Genomic DNA, 26,543 nt, shown 5'->3' on the forward strand with positions numbered 1-26,543 from the left:
GTCATATGTCCAGTGAAGGAGACCTCCCAAGTCTGCTTGCTGTCTAATAAAAAGGAATGATGTTGGTAAACACGAAATCAGTGAGATTGTTACCCCGCAGGTTCCTGTACGGACTGGTCATTGTTATCTATACATAATCTTCATTTTCTTTTAATTCCACTAAAACAGTGTTTAAGATATAAATTCCAATTAGGTAATAAACTTTGCCAAAGAAAAAACAGAGAGAACTTTTATATGAAGTAAATTTCTCAGACTAGAGTCCTCATTCTCACTATACTTGGTTTGCTTGCAATAGTTATTTAGATTTAATTTTGGGAAGTGAATGCCTGGTTCTCCTGCAACCTACTTTTATTTCTTCTTCTTTTTTATTTAAGCATGGAAAAGGATATATACAAGCAATACATTCCAATTCCAGAAACACTGAAATTCTAGTACTTGTAACAGTTACATTGGAAAATGTTTTAAAATAATTCATTTTAGGGCTAAGAAAACTGAAATTATTTCACAAAGGTAGAATTTCATTCCACTAGAATGCATATTATATGAACATTGAATTTTAACAACTTTTTAGCTTGAAAAAGTATTTTTCAAGATGGAATTTGTTTGCACATAGAGAAATTTTCTTTGACCCACAGGGGTCAAAAATTTTCTGTCTCAGATTTGTCCAGGACAGCATAAAGACAAATAATTGTACTATATGATCTGTAAGTGTTACAACATGAATTAGATTATACTTCTCTCCTTGTGTAAATAAATATGTCAGAAAGATAATGGAAATAAAGCCTTGAAGTAGAAGGGAAAGAAAAGAAGAACAGATGAGTAAGGGGATATTATGGAAAGGAAGCAGAAGAAAACATTGAGTCAACTGGTCTTGAAGTGTCACTCTATATTTTATTTCCCAGTTAACTGTATCTACATTTTCTAAGATCAGTATATTCTGTTTTCTTTGTTATCATCATTAGGCTCCATAATATAATTTTACATCACATATTATTAAAACATTTATGAGTATAAGAAATTCTTGAAGCTACTTCTGCATGTAATCATATCAAAGTATAAATTTTGCTAACAACACACACTGTGTATCACCTTACAGGTTTATATTTATATTTTATGTGGCAGAGTTAGAAATCTGTGACAAGTCCTAACACTTGTCACACCTCAATGCAGTTTTCCTTAAAAAAGAAAAAGCCAATATTCATGTAAACAGTACATTGTGAGATGTAAAATTTGATAGCTCCTAAATATCACCTCAAATATACACAAATTAAAAGATTATTCTACATTTTTTTTCATCTCACATATCATGAACTCATGAAACTCATGAAGATAACATTATAAAAGGCAACATTTGTTAAAAGGCCACTGTGGTTAACTTTATGTCACTGGAGTCAATACTGCAGCCACTGTCAATTTCCTGGATGGCTGAGGTTAGAAGTTGATCCTTTCAAGGCAAACATCAAGTAATTCGATGTTGTCTAGATGACTGAACAATGAGAATTCTTAGCCACTCCTTTCAAATGGATTGTTCAGGTCAGGTTACTTTAATGCCAGGTCAGTCAGGGCATCAGAGACCTTGGTGTTGACCTGTGTAGAAAGGCTCGCTTGTGTAACGTTGAGATAGATGTCATACTGCTGGTCCAGGCCAAGGTAGCAGTCACTCATGAAATATAATGTGTAAATATACCTAAAATATAAAAATAGAATAAAAATGTAAAACCACATTTGTAATCACAATCATATTTAATTCTTTTAGAACTTTGCTAGTAGGCTTCTTCTTACCTTCCAGGTATTTCAGGGGTATAAAAAGAAAGGGAAGCAACATGATGATTTCGAATATATCCCACTCTTTTCAAAGCAATAAGTTCTCTCTTATCCACTTCTCCTAATATCAAAAACCATCCTTCATCTTTTGATTTGGGAAACCGAGGAGTAACTGCACAGCTCTCTGGCTTTCCCTATAAACCAGAAAAAAAGATACAACATTAAAAATATCTAGATTTTCTATACCACTTGGTTGTGGTTAAGGCTACGTTGAGTTACTTGAAGGCCATACATCTACATAGTTCACAATATGTATCTGAGATGTTTTAAATTTTCTTCCATTCTGGTTTGGTGTCTTTGATATGCAATTATTTAACTTATCTCAAGATTCTCAGAGCACATTATAGACACTAGTTTGTGGTTGTAAGTATCAGAATATTTGGCCAGTTAGAATAAAAAACTCTGGATCTTGACATCCAAGTAGCAAATTCTCATGCTATTCCTATAATTAACTTTAATACCACATTGGTAGATGAACAAATTGAGACATAACCATGTTAACCAAATCTTCTAAAACCTCATTCACAAAAAACGAATGCTTAAGAAAACAAACAAACAAACAAAAACACAAAGCCAATCAAGACTGGACTCTGGACCCCAACATGAGGAGTACTATATCAAATACATACTTTCCCCCCCATCCAAGAAAAAAACTCACATAAGTAAGCATATATTCTAATATGGTAATATTAAAGAGTCCCTTCTCTGAGAAATGGGCAATTTTAAGTCAAGCAATTTGTAAAATATATTAATCACCGCAATCCAAATTAGATATAAACATAATGATCGCACTTGAGGTCTTTATTTTAGATCAATTTTTATAAAATGCAAGATTATTCTAACGATTCTTTAAGACAATGACTTTATGGCATAATAAAATATAGTAATAATGATATATTCTCAGACTTCACTCAGTATTCTAGAGGGAGATGTTTCACTTATTTCAAAAGGGTGTCAGAGAGTAATATATTTTTACAGCATTCAGAAACAAAAATTAAGAGATTTTCTGGCATGATTAAATCTAAGTTATACATAGAATATTAAGGTAAAAAATCATAGTTTTCCCCTATGATTTTATCTTTATGATTATTGCTATTTTTATGATTACTACTAGTATTAGTTTATATTACTTTTTTAACAAGTTGGAATACATTAAGTCCTCTAAAAATGCTCATATTGCCAGGTGCAGTGGGTCACACCTGTAATCCCAACATTTTGGGAGGCCAAGGCAGGTGGATCACCTGAAGTCAGGAGTTTGAGACCAGCCTGGCCAACATAATACAAAAAATTAGCCAGGTATGGTGGCAGGCACCTGTAATCCCAGTTACTTGGGATGCTGAGGCAGGAGAATTGCTTGAACCGGGAGGCGGAGGTTGCAGGGAGCTGATGTTGCACCCTTGCACTCCAGCCTGGGCAACATAAGTGAAATTCCATCTCAAACAAACAAACAAAAGCTCATATAAATGTCAGGTGTGGTGGCTCATGCCTGTAATCCCAGCACTTTGGGAGGCAGAGGCAGGCGAATCATTTGAGATCAGGAGTTCGAGATGAGCCTGGTCAACATGGTGAAACCCTATCTCTACTAAAAATACAAAAAATTAGTTGGGTGTAGTGGCACATGCCTGTAAAACCCAGCTATTTGGGAGGCTGGAGTAGGAGAAATGCTTGAACCTGGGAGGTGGAGGTTGCAGTGAGCCAAGCCTGGGTGACACAGTGAGACTCTGTATCAAAAAAAAAAAAAAAAAGGAAAAAGAAAAAAGAAAAAAGAAAAAAAGAAGCTCATATTAAAGTCTCTGAAATGCCAGAGGCCAATCAGTTAATACTTACACTGACAGATTTTTTAGATTTAGAAATCAAATGAGGTGAGACTTGAAGGTACAATACTGAAAGAACATCGTACAAATAGAAAGTTACTGATCATTTTGTGTGTGAGAACAGAAGGGGCAATACTAATGAACTACAGCTTCACCCCTGAGGGCTTATTCTAGATATGGGAAAGCCCTGAATCCACTGGACCATAAAGAAGACTAATTCTTTCTTATTTTAATTATTATGGCACTAAAAACCAATCTGCCCACATGCTGTGTACTAATATTCTTAAAGGACCAGATAATTAATTTTGGTGTCAGAGGCAACAGAAAAGAGCATAGTAATCTAAAATAAAAATACTGTACATTTTTGGCCTGCATGAACATTGACAAAGCTCTTCTATGCATTATAATGAAGGACGCAGGCAGATGTGGTAACTGAGGCTCAGAAAAGCTTAATGTCTTATTCAAATTCATAGAGCTAAGTGGTAAAGCTTCAGTCTCATCTATATCTAGCCCAATGCAGTTCCTGTATACGAAAGTGCCTCTAGGGCAGTACTGCTCAAGCTTTAAGGCCCTTAAAAATCATCTGGAGTATTGAGTGAAGGTATAGATTTTGAGATCCCCTCCTCTTGAGGTTCTGATTCAGCCAGTCTGGAGTGGGGCCAAGGAATCTGCGCTTTAAAAGGCCCTTGAGGAAATTCTCCTGGACTGAGTCTGTATACCATACTTTGAGAATAGAACTCTAGGCAATATATTCTTATGTAAGGTAGATTTTCTGGGGCTGAAAAATGGCACATGAGGAGAACTCATGAATTTCAAAAGACTAACTCTTGCTGCTTAAGACCAGTTGAGAAAGCAGGATTCATGAATGACACGGGCGCATTAGTCATATAACAGATATGTGTGGTGGCGCATGCTGGTATTTGGTGTGAAATATTTGAGAATGGAAACCAAACACTATACCTTGTGGAACCCAAAGTGGACTCTCTGCAAGCTGACTTGAAGCACATACTCTTGGTCAGCATGCAATTTGATCCATTTGTTGTCATCTCGTTTGTCTGCAGTCAGAGTTGAGACACAGAGTTCATTATGTCCTTCAACTAAGTCATCCCACGAGCCTTTAACACTTATGCCAACATTTATCACTGGCAAGTGAGATAAGAAATTCCATGCCTAAATAAAAACAGAAAAGTAACATAATAAAGGAAGAGTTTATGTGAAATGCAATGATCAACTAAGAAATAGTGTGCTTTTAGAAAAAAATCAACCTTTTAATGTTGAGATTAATTCTAGATCCAACGCAGTTGCAGGAAATAATACAGAGACATTCTGTGGACATTTACTCAGTTTCCTCTAAAGGTAGCATTTTTCAAAACTATGGTACTTATTACTACTAGGATATTAACATTAACATAATCCAGTGATTTTGTTCAGATGTCCTCAATTTTTCTTATACTTGTGGCTATATGCATGTATGTGTAAAAATATTGTGCTTTTAGTCTTTTTAATGTCTTTGTAAAAGTAAAAGAGGGCTTATCATTATTTAAACTTATGATTTCTTTATTGTAAATCCCTCCTGATATTGAGCAGCTGTTGACTATACTAAAATAAAACAAGTTAAAAAATGTTTGTTGTCGAACTGGTTTGTTTTAGAGAAGCATCTATTCAGACATTCATGTGGCTTCTAAGATGGAGAGCATTACTTGGGGATAAATGGGCAACCTAAAAAAAATTTTGTAATTGAATAATTGATGTTAGAATCCTCCACTGACCACTTATTGTACATTTTTTGGCTCCTATTTCAAATTTGTCCTATTTATTCTGAAAAAAAAATTTTCTTTATATTCGATATTTCACAAGGAATTCTATAAGTTTAGGGTTCCTTCTAGAAACAAACATGAATTTTTGGCATCATTATGCTGAGAATACCAATTAAAATGACACATTAAAAGATATTTTACCTAATTTTATACTGCTTTTGAAGTGGAAAGACATTTGTGAAAAATCAGTATTCAAATAGCAAGTGCTCACCAATGTTGAATGAATGAATGAATGAATACCCAGGTCTACAGAAAAGATGTAACAAAAGAAACTTGAGGTCATCTTTTTATAACATATACAATTCTATGGCAATATCAGCATCAGTCAAGAAAACTTCTCAAGACATTGGCTTTTTTTTTTTTTTTTTTTAAATCAGTTGTTACCTTCTATGTTAGTTTTTAAAAGTACATGGTATTTTAATTTTGGTTTTCCTTTTATTCCTTTAATACATACTATATATTTCCTTATAGGCTTTGATCTTGCTTACTGCTGCTGAGTATACCTAATTGAAATGAAGTAGCCCTGATGAACCAAACTACCCCTTAGGAATTTTAAAAAATGTAAATTCAATGCAAATTTTCAATTCAAATCCAATCCTATAACTTGTCTTATGAATCTGAAATCATGTCTTGAACTGGATTTTGAAATAGTCAAGCCACAGAGTGTACTTCCAGTACAAAGGATGGTCTATCCCCTGCTAGAACCCATAGTCACTAAGTATAGAAGCTGTACCACTGGATGTTCTTCTAGGACTGGACAGTCTGGAAAAGTGGTTAAGGGGACTTAAAAACACAATTTCTGTAAAGCATTTGACTTTGTCAGACAGCACAAGTAATATTTACCACATGAAGCAAGACTTGATATGTTTCTTTACTTGTACCATTAAATTAGTTACCAATATAATGTTTTGTTATCAGCAATTCATTGGGATTTTACTTTACAAAGTCCCCAAATGCCATATCTGGCTTTTATATATATGTAATTTTTTGTAGGACTTAATGTTATTATTATTTTCAATCTACAATGTGTACACATATATTTATTGGAGATATATATGTGTATATATATTTATGTATATAAAACATGAACTATTTTTAAAGAAACTGCTAAGACATTTCAATACCAGCCAAACATATTTATCTGAGGATTAATCTTCATCTATTGAATCAGGCAAGAGCACTGCCATGCATACAATTATTTAATTAGCAGCCAAATCCTCTGCCAGTCAGCAGCCGTTCCAGGCATACTGATGGGGTAGAAGATGCAAATCTCACAGTCGTACTGCTTTTTCTCATTACTACTGCAATTAGCACTTAAATTGATGCTTTAAACATACTAATTTCTGGAATAATTCAGGATTTGTATGTTACCTGGGATCGCCTCACTGCAGAGCCGGCACCAGATTGCTCTGCAAATTGAAGCACTTTTGAGCCAAATAACCATCATCATATCAGACAGAGCCAATTTGCATTTGGTTTTAAAGATAACAGAATGGCAATTTATGCAAATAAATTAAGTAAGTTTACTTCTGAGTTCTCCCTGAACTAATTATAACAATGTTCTAATTTTTCATCATATCTAAAACTTGGCTTGAAATCAATGTATGTTATGTTGGAAATCTGTTGTTGCTAACAGAAGCTTTGTTTTGATTTAAATATATTGTTTTTATTCATAATTTTGATGGTAATTTAGTTGGAAAGGTAGGCATTTATTATGAATATTTAAATAGTATTTTGTGCCAATCTTGGGTTCAACAGAAACTGAACAGTCAATCAGACGTTAATGCTTGTTACACTTTTTCCAAGTCTTGATAAAAAATAAGTTCCACTTGGAAAAAAAAAAGACATGGTTTAGAAGTTTCTTTAATACCCGTATTTGCAAGTCAATATGTTAATTATGTTATAAATCCTGAACGTTTACTTTGACATGTTTAGGGTAAAATTGCTTAAGACTTAAAGTCTAGATAGCCAAATATTTCTGGCATTGTTCATTCATATTTTTGGTCTTCCTAAAGATTGTTTGGAGACATGATCCATGTTGTTTTTCGCAATATAGATTCAGCTTTCTGTGTAAGTTATATGGTTCACACACACACACGGTTTATTTGAAAGGATACTTTTGGATCTAGAAACAAAGTGATTATAATAAGAGAGGGGCATAAACAAATAACTGAGGGAATTGCATGAAAATATACCAAGCATACCGAAGGAAACACTACCCTGAAGAGAGGGAGTAGAAGGCTAGGATAATGCAGCCAAGTGATGGACAAGCTACTTGAGGCTTTTCACAGCCAGCTTAGTAGCATTTATACTGAAACAACTTCTCGTAATGCAAATACCACTATTAGTTACTATTACTGTCATTATTTTTAGTATTCATTTATTGAGTTCTTACTCTATGTCAAGAACTGTATAAAGCAGTTTACATAAGAGTATCTTCCTTAATTTTCACAAGAACTTCTTGAGACATGTATGTTTTCATGTCCATAATCATAGTAGTAAATGGCAGAGACAATTTAACTCAAGGTGAGCCTGGTTCCAAAATCCATGCTCTAAGTTAGAAAACTCATGGTACACCTCTGAGTAGGGGAGCCTTCAAAACACTTAAGAGATGGTCTTACCTGTTTCGTTTTTGCAGCATGTAGCTCACTTTCTACCATGGAGCTAAATACATGGTCTTTACCTCCACAGGCCTGGATCAGTTCGGGAAGGCACTCGATGGAGGTCCGACCCCTAGCATGTGGGCCCTTCATAACTGGCTTCCATTTCCTAGGAAATAATATCGAACCAAGCAAATAATTGTTTCACAGCAGAAAGATGATTTTCTGACAATGGTGGTTTATATAATGATAACTTTTTTTGTTTCAATTAAGAAATGACATTTTAAGACCATTATGTTAAGTTTAAAAATTCAGCCAGCATTCTGTATGGATAACAGCCCTAGGCAGTACTGTTATTACTACATAAAATGTATTAATTATGTGTGAGCTGAGTAAACACTTAGGGTTCACAGACATTGGGTATCTTTCTACAGGAAGACACTAATGTGAAGTAATGCTTCCATGTACATGAAGTACTGATCTGGACCCCTGAAATGTGCTTAATGGGTGCAGCAAATGTCTTTAATATAATTACTTAAATAAAGTTTTAAATTATAAGTTGTTGGGAACATAAAGCTAAAAGTTCATTTTGAGAATTTTTGAGATTTACAGCATAAGTAGTGCTAGATCCCAGAAACATAGGCCACCTAAATATTCCAGTAAGAAGAGAAATATAATTGAAACTCTTAAGAGTGCTGTGAAAACTGTATCAAATCTCTTAGGTCCCAAGCAGCTTCCATAGCAGACCTGCGTGCTATGTGTGGTAGTACCTTAATGTGTGTTCTTTACTGCTGAAACCCTACTCCCATAACTTTTATACCATACTGGAAGGGCTCCTGAAACTGAGCTGCAGACACACAGAGGAGGTTATCTGCCTTTCACCCCATGCCACTTGCTGCTGCTATGGCATAAGTGTCTTTTAGTTTCTAGGGACATCCCATGGTTGGAACCCAAGTACCATGGAGACAACTGCCCTGGAACCCAATATATTTGAGTCAAATTGAGGGACTTTCCTAAGGAGACTTCGTGTGTGCCTGAGGTTCTTGTTGGCATCTGTGTCTAGATGTCTCAAATAACTGCCACCCCTTATCCGGATGAACAGGAGTACGAGTGCATGATGGCAAGCTACAGCCAGATTGTTTTGCTTGTCTACATGACTGTGAACCAATATTTTGCTGCAAATTATCTCTCAACTGGCGTGAAACACTGGTGTGAAAGAAACATTTCCAATTAAACACTGCCAACCCTGCTTGTATTAAACACTGTTCTTTTCCTTGCAAATATATTTCAGTCATGTACATGAGACTTATGGGTTAAATAATTGATGCTAACATAAACTCTTACACACAGGTTATATCTTGAGCTCCTAATATATGTAACTACCTAGTTTGGGACATTTTACAGATGCACAATTTACTTTTACAATGGATTTCAGATATCTCAAATCTCTTCAACAATAACAGACATTGGCCATTTATTTTGCATTAGATCACAAAGCATTTTAATGATGTCTTCTTAAATGAAGATTGATATTGTAAAAGAATAAAAGGAATCAAGAAAAAAATGTATCCAATGCTTCAAATGGAAAATGATTTAGATAGGAGAAGTTTAAATTATAGTTCAGCTTGGGACTGATGATCAAATTCCAAACCAAAATGTTGTCAGTTGGCCATGTCTTACTCTGGGAAACAGGAGTATTTTCCATGTCAATAATCAGTATTCTCCATAACATAAAATTTCAGTGACTACATATATAAAAAATATATTTTTAAAAAAATTAAAACAAAACAATTACATTGAAAAGTAAGACAATTACTTGAAAAGGTGAAGATGATGGTTTTCTATGTTTGGTAGTGTAAGAAGAGAAGAGTCTTTTAACCACCGACCCTGGATCACCATCTGAATCAGATTGGTGATATTCAGGACAGTCACCAGCCAGCCCTGGTTTGCAGCCACGTCCAGCATTGCCTGAACAAGGAAAATGCACGTTACAAGAATAACATGGTACTTGCCCCCTTCACTGGGATTCTGATGTTAGCTTTAACAAAAAACAAAGAAACCAAGCATTGTATCTCTAAATTATTATTCATCAACATAGAAACCAGAAAATAAACCACAGTTGGATTGCAGGGAACAAATTTGATCACAGCATTTACTGTACATTACTTCCCACAAAGGACCAAATAATAAGTTTTGTTAGGGCAGCAAGAATAGCTACATAATATTGGTAGCTAGCATTAAAACAAAGATAAAAACTCAGTGTACTTACTATGAGAACAAATACTCATATAATTCACTATATTAAGAACATTAGCAGCTGCATTTAAAGAGTGAATCTCATGTAGTCTTTCAAATTTAAAATCAATAATGGTAAGGAGATAGTTTTTCTTGCCAAAAATTTATTTTCTCCAAAGAACAGGCTAAACATAGAGGCCTGGTTTTCAATGACGATAATACACCACACCACATACTAGCAAAGGGGGCAACTGCTAGTGGTACATGTAGAATGAAGAGAAGCTATTCATATTAGTCTATACATTTAATCTAATGTTTTATGGACAAACAAAAGGCTGCATTTGCTTAAGGCAAAACTAAACAGTGAAATCTTATTTAAACAAAGGCAAAGTTTACACAGGCAAAGCTATTTCAATTAAATTAGATTCTGGAGAATGCTGACTTAAAGACACATAAGTTAATATCATGATCTTAGGTAGCTATTTTATACAGTTTTAGTACTGTACTCTCTTGTTTTGGGAAATGATATGAAGATAGGAGAAATTAGATATGCCTAGAAAATAATTAAAATGATACTTTAATAGTAAATATCTCAATGACAGCAAAATATTTATAAAATGTACAAAATCTGTTAGTGGACTTTTAGAAATAATTTTTAAGGCATATTATGTTGGAAAAATCAATTTGGTATACTACTTAGTACTGTTGATGGAGAAACATCTTCCTTCTGAGCGTTGAATATCCCACTCTGTTCTCTAAAAAGTGAGTTTAAAAAAACTCTCTAAAAAGTGAGTTTAAAAAACACCTGGCTAAACAAATCTATTGTTTCCTTGGTATATTACAGAGAAATGGATCAAAATTTCTGGATATCATGATTAATGTGACGTCATGGTCAAATTGGTCTTTAGTATCTATTAACCTGCTAGATATACATCATAAAGACAGAATGTTGGTATAATAGGTATATTTATATATGTGTGTGTATATGAATGTGTATACATGTATGAATGTACATATTTATAAATCTAAGGAAAATCCACTTATATTCTTCCTTTTTCCCTGTACAGCAGAATAATATACTTTGTCTTTCTTTGAAGTATATGAGACAACAGGTCATGATGAATGCTACTCATAGACAAAAAAAGAGTAGTTCACAAGTCATAACTCTTGAGTCTTACTAAGGGAAGAGAAAAGGAAAAGAGAAATGAGTAATTATACCTAATGCAGTATTATGATGATGTCAGAACTTGCAATGTGGAGTAACTATGGCAATTTTACTTGTGATTTTACATTGCAACTTGACTGGAAATAAATTCCAGACCAAAAGCTCACATACTAGAAGAGCTAGATGGATGAACCATATATTCTTAACTTTGAAGTTTTCATGATGAAGTTGAAAGATTTCATAAAACTTATGAGATTTCCCCACAATTTTATACTGTAGGATCCAGATGTGAAAATGTAAAAAAACATGCTAACTACTTATATGAAATAAATAAAAAAGCCATATCATAAACTGAAAACTATTATTTATCTTGTTTAAATTTAGAGAAAAAGCAAGTGGGGAGACCAAGAATCTGTGATGGTAAAAGGTTTTGTGGCTCCCCAACTGAGTTGAACCAAAACATTGCTACACGTTTCTCTGCTCAATTACTCCCTAGTTGTCTTGTTCTCTTTGCCCCCATGGCTTTAGTGCAGACCTTCATTTCTCACCTGGAACATTATATTCTTTATTCTCATATAATTTCTTTTCAATATTTACTTTATATTGTTACCGAAGTGAACTGTAAGAAGGTAAAAGTGATCATATCATTCCTCTGCTTACATTTCTTTAATGGTTTTACACTGTGAAGGGGATAAAAAAACTGATGCTTCTTTGAATAACAGTCAACATTCTCTCATCTATCTGGTCCTTGCTTTTCACTCTGGCTACCTCCCACTCTGTACTCTTAGTAGAGCAATACGTAACTACTGGTATTTTCCCACACCAACCCTTGCTTTAGATGTTTCCTTCTCCGTCTCCTTTTCTTTCTTTCTTTTTTTTTTTCTAAACAAATACCATTCCTGTACTTTGTCCCTCTGGGAAATTCCTATTCATCCATCAAGTCTCATTCAAATGCTACTTTTTACAATGAAGTTGCCAGACCGTTGTAGGTACAGTCAAGCACCACATAATGGTTTTGATCAACAACGAAAGAACCAAAATATACAACAGTAGTCCCGTAAGACTATACAACCATATATTCTGTAACTTTTCTGTTTAAATATGTTTAGATACATGAATATCATTGTGTTACAATTTCCTACAGTATTCAGTACACTAACATGCTATACAGGTTCATAGCCTAGGTGTGTAGTGGGCTATACCATCTAGGTCTGTGTAAGTACTCTCTATGATGGTCACACATGAAGAAATTGCCTAAGGGCACGTTTCTCAGAACTCAACCCTGTTATGCAATGCATGATAGTATTTTTCCTATGTCTCTGCTGTTCTTGACACACTCCACCATCATCTTTTTGTAATCCTCTGTTTACGCATCTGTCTTTTAAAGTATAGGCTTCTTGATGGCAAGAATCTGGAATCATTCCTTGTAATTCTAGCCCAGCACAGTGCACTCAAGAAATATTTATTAAAGAATATAAGTAAAAATGTAATTACAGTGATTATAACAACATTCTTCCTAAGTTATTGCCCATCTACCAAAGACAGTATGGTATAGGAGAAAAAAAAGTTTTAATGTCAGATAAACATAAAGTAATCCCCCCTTATCTGTGGGGAATATATTCTAAGACCCTTATTTTACTTAAGAATGGCTCTGGCATATAAGAGTAGTGATGCTGGTAATTTGAATATGCCAAAGGGAAGCTGTAACATGCTTCCTTTAAGTGAAATGGTGAATGTTCTTGATTTAATAAGAAAACAAAAAAAATCATGTGCTGAGGTTGCTAAGGCATACAATAAGAAGGAAGGATAAGTCCATCCATGAATTTGTGAAGAAGAAAAAATAAATTCATGTTAGTTTTGCTGTCACACCTCAAACTGCAGAAGTTATGCCACAGTGCATGATACATGCTTAGTTAAGATTGGAAAGGCATGAAATGTACAGGTAGAAGACATGAACAGAAACATGTTCTAATTGATGGTAATCAGGTTCTGTACTATCCATGGTTTTAGGCATCCACTGGGGGTCTTGGAACTACGTTCTAAGGATAAGGGGATACTGTTGTACAAGATGGCAGGGAACAAGGCCAAAGATAGATCCTGCAGCTTAGGCCAAACTGGAGGATGTGAGCCTGGTATTCAGTTAGAGTGGGCAAGCCCATGTGACTATTCAGAGATCCAAACCTGATAGGTGCTAAGGCCAAGGGATGGTCCAGGTAAGTGGATTTGAGAGTCCTGGTAGCTTGCATTGATACTCTTCATATGACTGAGCTTAGGATGAGTTCCTTGTGTCTCACTACCTTTCACAGCAGTTTTCCTGGCAGATAAGGATTGATAGGTATATGCTCCTCCCCAGACTGGGGATGGTTTTGGTAACAACTGGCAAGTGTGCCTGAGTTTCCCAAGTAACCCCCAAAGTCCTTTACAGGGATCTAATACTCAGCGATCTAAACAATAAAAGGTTGTTTTAGTACAAGGAGGATAAATAATCCTTGACATTCATTAGCAGCTTAGCATTAATATCAGGCAAATACTTAATCCCCCTTTACCTCTTATCCACTTTCTACTTGGCACTCTATCTATCAGACAAAGCTAGGATGATTCTGAATGTTGGGGAAACATGAATGGGGGCTGACTCTGTGTGAGACTTTCTTCTACTAAGTTGGAATCAATTTCAGTTAATTGTTGATTTGGAATTCTTTGTCATCACCAGCCCTGGAAGAATGGAAATGTGATTTCAAGCACTGTATCCACTTATAAAATTATACCACAACTAAAACCTTATTTTAGTTAGCAAAAACAATAGGGTTGCCATTTATTGAAGAGAGGTGAGCTGGAGAGGAGGTGATGAATTTAATTTTGAACACATTTTAAGTGAGGTGCTACTATGAAGCTAAGAAGTTCAGGTGAAAATGAGCTCTGGAGAAAGTACATGGGCTAGAGCTGTGGACTTAGAAATCCTGGGCACAAAGTGCGCAGAGCCAAAATAATTAAAATGAGCATGCATGGAGCAGAGATAGGGGAAGCAGAGTGGGGTTTACCTGGAGATGACACCTGGAAAGGGAGGGGGAGGGCAGCTAAAGGAGTCTCACAGGCACTGCTGAAAGAGTTGTGATTAGGATGGACGTTGGTTAAGCATCTACTATTTGTCAAACACTCTGTTAACCATTTAATGTAAGTTTTTGAATTTAAACCATTTTTCAGATGAAGACACTGCCTAAGGTTGCATAGCTCTGGTAAATGGGTACAGCTGACTCCAGTTCTGGGGAACCTGACTCGAAAGGGCTTGCTTTAACCAATATAGTATATTGCTTATGAATCTCACGAGGAGGAGGAGGGTGTGTAGACTTCGAATGGGGCACTAAATTAGAATTAAAGGTTCTATGAGGAATGTGCACACTAGATAAATTGAAACTTTGTGAAGTTTTCCTGACAAGACAGAATGTAAGCAAATAAGAAGTCTGGATGAAGTGTAATCAGTAGTATGATTCATGAATACATGATACTGGTTGAAGAGAGAGTGTGGTATACTAGAAAAAGGTTTAGCCTGAGAGTTTAGAGTATTGTGCCTTTAAATTAGCTGTAAGACCTTGGACAAATCACTTAACTACTAGTATTCATTTTCCTCATCTGATAAATCAAGGAGTTTGATTAGGTGCTTTTTAATGGTTTCTGTCTTCTGTAAGCTTTAATTTTTCAATAATAAAATGCCAATATGCCCATATTATATAGTTATTTGTTTTTACAGAGCTTACTTTCTATTTTTCCAGGTGGAATGTAATATCCTTGAGGTTAGGGGTAGCATATACTAAGCAGGAAATAAGCTGTACAGAGAAAAGACCCTTTTGGGGTCAGAGGAAGATAAATTATCTGCTTCCAGGGTATGTGGGCAAGAACTCACAGAAGAGAGGGGCTTCTGCTGGTCCCTGGAGACCTCACTCACAGAGAGTGAATGAAGAGAGAGAAGCTCGGAGGTGAAGAGAAGGGAAATTGATAGCACTTATATTAGAGAGTCTCAATCATCTCTGTAAGTTGGAGGCGATGTCTCTTGCTGGGAGGAAGTACCATAAAGGAGCACTGGAGAGAATTCAAGATGTGAATAAAAACTAGAGCAGCTGTGAGTTTCAACAGCATGACTTTGTAGTAGAAACAATTAGCAGTGTTCTGTGATTGTTTCCAGCAATAATTAAGTATGCATAACTTAGATGTGAAAGTTGAGAATTCAAATGTCGATAGTTACCTAGGGAGGTGAGAAACATTAGGGTACCAGTGACATTACTGTTGAAATGGCCAACTCTGGTGTCAATGCTGTTTAGAGTAGCAAGTGAAGTCATAAACAGAGGGAACTGAGGACTAAACTGAGGAATCAGGAAGGGAATAAGAGATTCCAGATCAGAATAACAGAAATGTTCAGTCAAACTGATTGATAAAGATGCTGTGGTCAGAGAGACCACAATCCTTGGCCTACTTTAATCACTACCTTCTTGATACCAAGTGATATCAATGAGTTAATGATTAAAGTAGTTCAGCTATAACAGTTAGGAATATGGGATGCATGTAATTATGATGTTATAAAAGGGTCATCTGTTGAGCCCACTATGATGGAGCTGAAGACTAGGAACTGGTGTTTGGGGAAGGAGGAAAGAGATCTAGAGTTTAGAAGACAGGTGAGAAAATAATCTTATGGACACTGAAAGTAAAACAAAACATGGATAGAAGCAGGAGTCTGAGAAGAAAGAAATGGTTGGAGAACTTTTATTCTGGGGAAGTAAGAAGAATCAGCCAATTCAGGAGTTTCTAAGTTGAATGTTACAATGAAGGTGATGTGTGTGCCTGCCTGTATCTGAGTGAGAGGGTAAGAGAGGGAAAGAGAAGAAAGAGGGAGAGAGAGAAATGGGAGTTGGGGATGGAGAGAAAGAGAGAGGCAAAATTCAAAAATAGACATACTAAACACATCTTAGACCTCATCTTTATACGGAAAAGTTAAGAACTTCTGAAGTACCTGGTTTTATACAAGGGTAGAACAAAATAAAACAATAACAACAAAAACAAACAAAAAGCAAAACCCTGTAATATCCTTGAGGTTAGGGGTAGCATATACTAAGCAGGAAATAAGCTGTACAGAGAAAAGACCCTTCTGGGTTCAAAGGAAGATAAATTATCTGCTTCCAGGGTATGTGGGCAAGAACTCACAGAAAAGAGGGGCTTCTGCTGGTCCCCTCTAGAGTTTAGAAAATGGGCAGTCTCTGTAAGGAAATTTTTAAAGGTGTGGGGTTCCTGAAGCCAAAGGTATCCTTTATGACTTAGATACACCGTATGTCCTCAACATCTATTTCGAATCAATTTTAAGAATTTCCTAAGCATAACAGGTTTGGTCTTAGCATTTAAATTCAACCACATTTTTATATTTGTGTAAGAATTTCTGCAAAGAATAGATTTATCCAAACCTATAGACACTTTTCTTCTTATCTTCCAAAGTTGCAGATTATACTTTAAAAAGTTAACATTTTAAGCTTGACAACATATCTTCTATATTTCATATCAAGTAAATCCCATGAATTTATTGTAAAAAGCTCCAGTGAATTATACAAAGTCAGACAGTGTAGAGAGTATGCAATATGGTGTGATGAAAATACCTGTATAGTACTGCACAGATTATACAACATTTTCACTAATGGCTCTCACCTAATACTCAACAATACTAACTATGAGGCAGGCATTAATACTATCCCCCTTCACAGAAAGGGGAACTTAAGCCTAAAGAAGTTTAGTGACTATGTAATCATGCTGGTAAACAAGTGATGAAGTTAAGGCTTGATTTTGGTTTTCCAGTTTCATACATGTGCTCATTACACTGTATTCTACTAAGTGTGCTGATTTCTGCATATTCTGTTTTGCTTCAAAAAGAATCTGAGGTGGCTGACATCTGACCTCGTTTCCCACATAGCAGAAAAATGCGAACTCCAGACAAAATTATCATGTATTAATTGATTATTGTCTCCGTGGGTAAATTTTATCAACATATTTTTTGAAACTCTAAAATTTTAAAATTAATTTTAACCTAACATTTAGTTATAACTACATCTTAACATTTGATCTTCAGGCACTTATCTTTTGAAACACAACTGAATTCTGGATTTAAATAATCCAAAAGTAAAATAGGAACATTGAGCACTGTGATAAAATTAAGTCAGTTTCATTGCAAGGAAATAGCATCACTGACCTAGGCTACTAAAAGAAAATCTACATCATTAAATGTACATAAAGAGGTAAGTTAAAAGGTGGATAATAAAATCTAACTCTAAGGCTTATTATTTAAAAATTTCCCCTAAAATCCAAACTTCAGTTTAAGAAATCTGTCAATTTAATCCTTAGTGTCCTCAAGTCTCTGTGGCTATAGGGTGTATGCATGGAGGTGGACGGATTGCTCCAGCTTCTCTCCCCTTCTTAGTATTCTTTAGACTCACACTCTGTCCTCTCCCTTTATCCTTCCTCCTCAAGAAACCTATCCTCCTTTTCCCCATATCTCTTGTGATCATCTTAATGTATCTAGTGTTAGCAGAAGGATTACAATAAATGTATGAAAATAAGATCACTGCCAGGAAGAGTGGCTCACGCCTGTAATCCCAGCACTTTGGGAGGCCAAGGCAGGACAATCACTTAAACCCAGGAGTTCAAGACCAGCTTGGGAAAGAGTGAGATCCCATTAAAAAAAAAAAATTGCTGGGTGTGGTGGTATGTGCCTGAGGTCCTAGTTACTTGGAGTCTGAGGTGGAAGGATCGCTGGAGCCCAGGAGGTTGAAGCTACTATACACCAGCTTGGGTGATAGAGTGAGACCCTGTCTCAAAAAAAAAAAAAAAAAAAAGAGAAAATAAGATCATGACAAAGGTTGAAGTGATAAATGTCTGTTCAAATTAAATGACATGGGGATGATATATTGTCATCAGAGTTTAAAAGAAAGAGATTTATTTACGCCAAAATGAGAAAAATTATATTAATTTATAAAAACGAAGTTGTTATGTATAAAGTATCACAAGAATGCAAAACACTATGGAAAGATCATCAAAAACAGGAAAGTCTGAGAAACTGTCAGAGCCAAGAGGAGCCTGAGAAATGACTACTGAATTTAAAGGGATATCCACAATGAGATTCTAGAATAGAACTAAGGGCATTAGGTAACATTACACATTGTATACCTGTATCAAAATATTATATGTACCCTCAAAGTAAGTACAAGAAATAAATTTTCAAGAAAAAAATTTTAAAAAGAAAAAGGATATTAGGTAAAAATTAAAGAATTCTGAATAAGCATAGACTTTAGTTAATAATTATTTGCCAAAATTGGCTTGTCAATTGTTACAAATGTACCTTACCAATATATTTAAGATGTCAATACTAGGGGAAAATAGGTTCTATTTTGTATGGGAACTCTATATTATCTTTGCAGCTTTTCTGGAAATATAAAACTATTCTCAAACAAAAAGTTTATTTTAAAAAATTGTGGAAATTGATCCTAGGCAGTTTGTTAAAACATTAGTTGTTAGACATCTGCTAGAAAATGCACTATTTAGTTCAAGAGCTCCCAGAAGCTTTACAATGATGGGAAAACCCGAAAAAGCTTTCTTGACAGAAAAGTATACTCCTTTAAAGGTTCAGGTCAGTTGCAAGTAATGATACAATATTTTGTCAATAATTAAAATGCTATAAGTACATTTATAAGAATCTTTTTCAATAGCAACAGTTGTTCATAGTAACTTTCTCCTGAACTTTTACCCCCAGAAGGTTAGCATTCAGGAAGCTCAGCTGCTGTCTAACAAACTTAATTAATCAAAAAGTCATTTCCGAGCTGTAACTATGAGTAAAAGTGCTTCAAGTGTGCTAGCAAGCCTACAAGTTAATCAAAATGCTAATGCAGTACAAATTAAAGTTGTGATTAACATTTCACAGTAGCTGCTTAAGTGAATTGATCACACAAATGGGTTAAGCATTACTCATTTCCTACAGCCCCAACCGGGAAAAGGGTTGTTATGTGGGTATGAGAAGAGGAGCAAGGGGTAGAAGGATCCTTCATAATAGCATCATATCATCAATAAACCACCACCAAATTGTTATACAAAAGCTTACAGGTAAAGTCACCCAGGGGGAAAACAGCCTTCCAAATTATATTATAGTCCTTGAAGGGAGATTGGCTATAAATCCACAAGAGTAAGTAAAGGTGTTTAACACCTCAAAATCCACACATTTGTGTTAGTTTTGGGAAAGCTAAATGCATCAGCTCTGTATCACTTCCCTAGTGGAGAATGGTGCTTTGTTTTAGGTGGTGTTTTGGGTGTTCTACTGTGGAGATAAAATATAGCTTTGATCATCTAGGACTAGGATTCTGCACCATTATGTGGTCCTTTACATTTGGAATAATAACCATTCAGGATTAAGTTCATTTAGAATTATTTGTTTTTAAATAGTCATCCATTAATATAGCTTCATCAGGTTTTTATGGCAGAATATGAACTCCTGGCAGTCTGGCCAGGAATGCGGCCTGAACTTAGACTTCACCCTCATCTCTATGAATTTGATAAAGTCACATTGATATTTACAATAAATAAACTACATTTGTTTATAGATAATTCAAATTTGGCAGAAAATCTTAAAAACATCATAAGACTCTACAAACAAAAAATCTTTTTCCAATCTTTCCTGTAAAAGAACTAAAAAGAAAAAAGTGAAATATTGATTTGCCTATGATATAGAGATCTATATATCCCAAGCATTGTACTCAAGTCACCTTAACAGTGTCATTATAGTTGATAAGTTTCCAGCATACTTTAGATGATACAAAAGACCCCAAATATATGCTTATGGTATTAATGCTCATAGTTCCTTGAAACATATCCACAAATTACTTACTTATAATCTACCCATCTTTTTTTTTTTCTTTTTTGAGACGGAGTCTCGCTCTGTCGCCCAGGCTGGAGTGCAGTGACTGGATCTCGGCTCACTGCAAGCTCCGCCTCCCGGGTTCACGCCATTCTCCTGCCTCATTCTCCCAAGTAGCTGGGACTACAGGCGCCCACCACCACACCCAGCTAATTTTTTTGTATTTTTAGTACAGACGGGGTTGCAGCATGTTAGCCAGGATGGTCTCGATCTCCTGACCTCGTGATCCGCCCGTGTTGGCCTTCCAAAGTGCTGGGATTACAAGCGTGAGCCACCCACCCGGCCTAATCTACCCATCTTTTTCTCAAAATGATTAGAAGCTTTCTGAAGCTTCTTGTGCAGTACTATCTATTTAAAGAGAATGTTTTCTTGGTCTAATTATAAGCATTTAAAAATCTGAAAAGATTCTACAAAAATACACAAAAGACTTTATCTACCATTTGCTATATCAAAACATTTCATACAAGTATTGCATTAAGGGTTTGATCAAGTACTTCTATCGTTAAGCTCAGCAATACCTGGACTATTTTCATTGCTAAATGTATTTAAACTCCATAATTCTAAAACTCATTTGTTTAAATGACACTGACATTCTTTAATACATCACCAACACAATGAGTCTGTGCTTAGTGCATCTATATGTAAACACTCTGTTCCATGGCAATTCTACCTCCTGGCATCATAAAATATTCCTGTGCTTTTTCATCTACTACAAATGAGAATCATTTGTTAATGAAAATATAGAACCAGCTTACAGTCATAATACCTTTCACTTAAAATAATTTTTAATGAAAAATACCCACATCGCTATATCTTCTTTTTCTTCCCTTATTCTTTCCTATTCTCATACTCTACTGTGTGTATCCATAAATATACACACACATCTTTTTTTTTTTTTTTTTTTTTTTTGATGACATCTCACTCTGTCACCCATGCTGGAGTACAGCAGCATGAATCATGGCTCACCACAGCCTCAAACTCCTGGGCTCCGATGATCCCCCTGCCTTAGCCTCCTAAGTAGCTGGGACTACAGGTGAGTGCCACTATGCCCAACTGATTTTTTTTTTATTTTTTGTAGCTATGGGGTCTTACTTTGTTGTTGCCCAGGCTGTTCTCAAATTCCTGGCCTCAAGTGATCCTCCTGCCTCAGCCTCCCCTTGTTGGGATCACTGGTGTGAGCTACTGCACTTGGCTCATACATATCTTAAGATTATCTGCCAATATACTTTAAAAAATAGATTGAAGATAAAACGCATTTTCAGAATATCTGTGAATTATAGGAAAAATATAATACTAGCTATGTGAAATGTAATATGCTTTTAGCTTATCAGAAGTTGTTACAGAGATTAAGAGGTCAAATCACTGTTCTGAAGTTTAGGCTAAACAACAATCCCACCAATAAGCTTGTAAAGATTTGTTTTTGCAAATATAGGAAGGTTGTCTAAATGAAGAAAGGTATACCCATACAATTCATATACTTCTTCCTGTTATTTATGCAGTTGATTAAAGTTATTTTTTTTTGGCTAGCACATATGACAATTGATAAAGCCTATTAGAACATTGTGATATTAATTGGAGTCTACATAGTATCTCACATGCAAAAGAGAAGAAAAACTGGAAACTCGGTAGATCAAAAAGACTTGTCTGCTCATTCCTATGGAGTAGTCATTCTTTTATTCCTTTTATTTCTTAATAAACTTGCTTTCATTAAAAGAAAAAAAATACTTGGGTGTTAAGGAAAATAATAAAAAATGAAAGCTCCCGTATTAAAGTTAGAGCCAAGACTATATAAAACAATGGAAACGTATCCACCGGAACGTAGCTCCTTAAAGGTCTTCCTTTCAGGCACACTGAATCACCCATAATACTTTCAAAGCAGCTGTGCTGGCTACTTCCACTAGGGCAATGGAGTATGAATTCAATCTATACTAACATTTACCTTGGAAGACAGATCTTTACATTCTTCCTCAATAGTAAAGAGGAGATATCTGCTATCTTGAGGCAAGGTACCTCTAAGATTGCCTATTACTTCTAGAAGCTTGAAGTTTTCAAGAAGAACCAGTAGATGGACAAAGCTTGCTATCCAGGTGGCCCCATCAGTGGTGGTGGTGTTGGTGGTTAGACGGTGAAAGAAGCCAAAAAGCTAACCTAAGGAGGCAAACCTTAAAATGACAGAGGAACATAAAATGTGTGTGCGTGTGTGTTTGTGTGTGTGTGTGTGTATATGTGTGTATGTATATGTGTTTATTGTAGTACACCTACGCAGAAATTATTCTAGTGTGCATTTGCCTTTTATTATAGGGCTATCTTATAATTATGATGTTATTCTTCCTTCTCCCTATGGATCAACAATCTGATCTTTCTCTCATGATTTTCAATTATTGTAGCTTTATGGGAGAATGTGAGGAAACAAATGGTTAATTCATTAGTTTATATAGCATAATATAAAAACTTGAGAAGACGCATAAGCAGTTGATACAAAAAAGGCAAACACTACCAACTGGGTACTGTAGAGTGATACAATAAAGCAGTTACAAATATTCAATCATATTAACAAGTCCCTCTAAGAAACTGGTTAAAGTAATTATAGGCAGACTGTTGAAAAGGGAACCAGAGTAATTAAAAGGAGGTGATTTAAGTATACATTGAAAAACAGGGATTAAAAATATTATTCATGGTCTAATGGGAATTCTTGGTTAAAAAATGTAGAAATGTCTGTGAAGTTCTCAAATTTTAAAATAAATTCTCACTAGATCGTGTGTACAATTTTAAAGTCCATCAATATAGGACAAAGGGAACACAGTGAAATACATTTTTATGGTATATCCAACCTGTGTTGTAGGCTGTTTTTGCCTTCTGATGTGATTTTGGGAAAGTTACTTAGTCTTCATCTTAAATAATGAGAATACTGTACTGCTTCACTAGACTATTGTAGAAAATGGGTCAATTACATGCAAAACAAGTACAACAAACAGGGCCTGATACAAAGAAAGCCCTCAATAAATGTTCATCATTACCACCACTGTCATGATGTTTGCCTTATGGCCCATCATTAAATAGTTATTATTTTTTTCTTTTTTGGTAGGAGGTACAGGGATGGTGTACAGTTCTCCAGATATTCTGGTATAATTTGGTATTTAACATACATTAATTCCAATTTAAATTTGCAAGCATAGGTTTTTAGAAATCTTTCTAATCAGTGTACACTGTCACAGTTCTCTATGTGCATGTGTATGTGTGATGTGTTTTCCTTTCACAAATTAACATCATTTTTCTTGTAGTCTTTAAGGATATTGCTGCTTATTTGCTGCAGAGCCAGAGGAGGAGGGGAGAGCCTTGGAAGACACCAACATGAACAAGTTGAAATCATCACAGAAAGATAAAGTTCGTCAGTTTATGATCTTCACACAATTTAGTGAAAAGAACCTCAGTAAGTTGTCTATCTCAAAATGACTGGAAGTTTGATGTTATAACAGATAATTTTTTCCAAAATCCTGAACTTTATATACAAGAGAGTGTAAAAGGATCGCTGGGCAGGAAGAAGTTAGAACAACTGTACAATAGATACAAAGATCCTCAACATGAGAATAAAATTGGAATAGATGGTATATAGCAGTTCTGTGATGGCCTGGCACTCAATCCAGCCAGCATTAGTGTGTTGATTATTGCATGGAAATTCAGAGCAGCAACACAGTGTGAGTTCTCCAAACAGGAGTTCATGGATGGCATGGCAGAAGTAGGATGTGACAGCATAGAAAAACTAAAGGCCCAGATACCCAAGACGGAACAAGAATTGAAAGAACCAGGACGATTTAAGGACTTTTACCAGGTTACTTTTAATTTTGCAAAGAATCCAGGACAAAAAGGAGTAGATCTAGAAATGGCCATTGTCTACTGGAACTTAGTGCTTAATAGAAGATTTAAATTCTTAGACTTATGGAATAAATTTTTGTTGGAACATCATAAACGATCAATACCAAAAGACACTTGGAATCTTCTTTTAGACTTCACTACAGTGATTGCAGATCACGTGTCTAATTATGATAAAGAAGGAGCATGGCCTGTTCTTATTGATGACTTTGTGGAATTTGCATGCCCTCAAATTGCTGGGACAAAAAGTACAAGAGTGTAGCACTAAAGGAACCTTCTAGAATGTACATAGTCTGTACAATAAATACAACAGAAAATTGCACAGTCAATTTCTGCTGGCTGGACTGAACTAAAGATCAATTCTCACAATTCAGACTGAGGGTTGGGACAAAACTTTAAGGATACATCTTGAACCATATTGTATTTCATTCTTCTAATGGTGGTTTGGGCTTGTCTTCTAGTCTGGGATGCTCGAAACACTTATAATTCCAACACTGTGGATTTCATCTTATATCCGTGGACCATCCTACTTTATTCTCACATAAGTCCTAGAAGCTTTATGGTGATTATTTTGAGGTTTCCATTCTCACATAAAGCACAATGCTGTCTTCATTAGAAAACAGGTGGCATAAGAATTAAACATATGAACATCACAAAACAATGTATAAGAACTGCTTAAATATATGCTTTGGGCTAGTTGCAAAGACTATGCTAACAGCACTTCCAATAAGGGTGATATATTTAAGTATACTGGATCTAGAATGGTATTTTGGTTTGGGGAGAATTTTTTTTTTTTCCTGGCAAATCACATAAGTTGTTGATGTGACTAGAGTATCTGATGAAAAAACAATGTCAGAATAACCAACATGAAAAAATTTTAGGATAACTTGGTGCCTACCTGAAAAATGTATTGTGTTTCAGACTCTTGATTTCAAAAGGTTCACAGAACTAGTCTGAGCTTACCTTACCCATGTTTATATATAGTTGTCCTACGGGGAGATTTTATTTAGAAAATGTCTGCATAATGTAAGATTCTACTCCTGTCTACATTATGCACTACATAATTGGACTTCATTATGCTTTTGAAATGCTTATCTGCCTGTCACATAAGTTAAACTATTTAATTTGTTTAGAATGTTTTAGATTGCTACACAACACAATATTCTAAATTTAGGCATGAGGGTTTATTTTTTGTTTTGTTTTTACTCTTTTTTTTTGTCATTGCACTATGGAACACAAATGAAATTCTCTTAATTTATAAGAAGACAGTAGGAGTTAAATTTTGAAAATGGTTGTGATGAGCCATGAAGTTCAATCTTTATAATATAGGTACTGCTCTTTCAGACAAATAGTCCATTTTTGATGACTTCTTATTTTGTTGAAATAGCTTTAACTGCTAATCACTATGGTTGCCAAATATTTACTTCAGGAGCAAAGATTTTCAAACAAGCATACACGATGCAAAATACCAATCTGGCTTCTAGTCTGTTTTCTGTTTTTGTTTCATTCAGATTAGCTCAGTTTTCTCATCAAAGCAGAATGCTATTTTGTGTGTGTGTGTGTGTGTGTGTGTGTGTATATATGTATATTTTATTACAAGACCCATGAGCTGCTTTTATGCTGAAAATGGTCATTTCTCTGTTCACTTACACTCAAAGAAGGGTTCTTTGCTTTCTAAACATTTCCGTAAGGCAGGCTAGAAATGTAATACTTCAAATGTTAGATGATTATGGTCTTCTGATAAGAATAGATTCTGCTTGGTATATCCAGGCACTCTCTAAGGTCTAGGGTTGATATTAACAAAGGAATGTACTTCACAATAGCCGTATATTTTATGCAAATATGGAAATTATTTTAAGAAACAATGACATATTAAAACTGCTTTTCATTTACATGATTTTGAAATAGACTAGAAAGCTTTTCTTATAGACATATTAATATTCCAATCATAACTTTAATTCAATAATATAGTTTTACCAAAAGAAAAATTTGAAAATTTATATTCAGGCTACTGGAATTGGTTATTAAAAGCAAAAGGAAAAAGAAGAACCTTGCTGCTTTCAGTATTACCTGATTTCATTTTTGTAAATATAAAGAGGAATTTTAATTATACAAAATTTTTAAAACATATATATGTCTATATATGTATATGTACTGTTTTGTTTCCTGTCTTGAAGATTTTAAGTTATGGTTATTGTTTTCAGACTGATTAATTCACATATGCTGTGTTTTGAAATAAGATCCCATTAGCTGTTTTTTGTTTATTTTTTTTTCAATATAAAGTGT

At 35.0% G+C, this 26,543-nt stretch overlaps 1 protein-coding gene and 1 pseudogene across 1 annotated transcript in view; one reads left to right on the forward strand and one right to left on the reverse strand.

Moving 5' to 3' along the window:
- Window positions 1–868: 868 nt before the first annotated feature.
- Window positions 869–26,543, reverse strand: part of ASCC3 (activating signal cointegrator 1 complex subunit 3) — a 392,325-nt gene continuing 366,650 nt past the window's right edge. The window contains exons 38-42 of the mRNA XM_025383070.1: window positions 9,872–10,023; window positions 8,077–8,224; window positions 4,599–4,808; window positions 1,783–1,958; window positions 869–1,687 (exon numbers count right to left, since the gene is read on the reverse strand). Coding sequence (XP_025238855.1) covers window positions 1,540–1,687; window positions 1,783–1,958; window positions 4,599–4,808; window positions 8,077–8,224; window positions 9,872–10,023 — 834 coding nt within the window. The 3' untranslated portion in view covers window positions 869–1,539. The remainder of the gene's footprint in view (window positions 1,688–1,782; window positions 1,959–4,598; window positions 4,809–8,076; window positions 8,225–9,871; window positions 10,024–26,543) is intronic.
- Window positions 23,738–24,579, forward strand: LOC112622971 (annotated as a pseudogene).

The sequence above is a fragment of the Theropithecus gelada genome, chromosome 4 (assembly GCF_003255815.1).
Source record: "Theropithecus gelada isolate Dixy chromosome 4, Tgel_1.0, whole genome shotgun sequence".
Taxonomy (NCBI): Eukaryota; Metazoa; Chordata; class Mammalia; order Primates; family Cercopithecidae; genus Theropithecus; species Theropithecus gelada.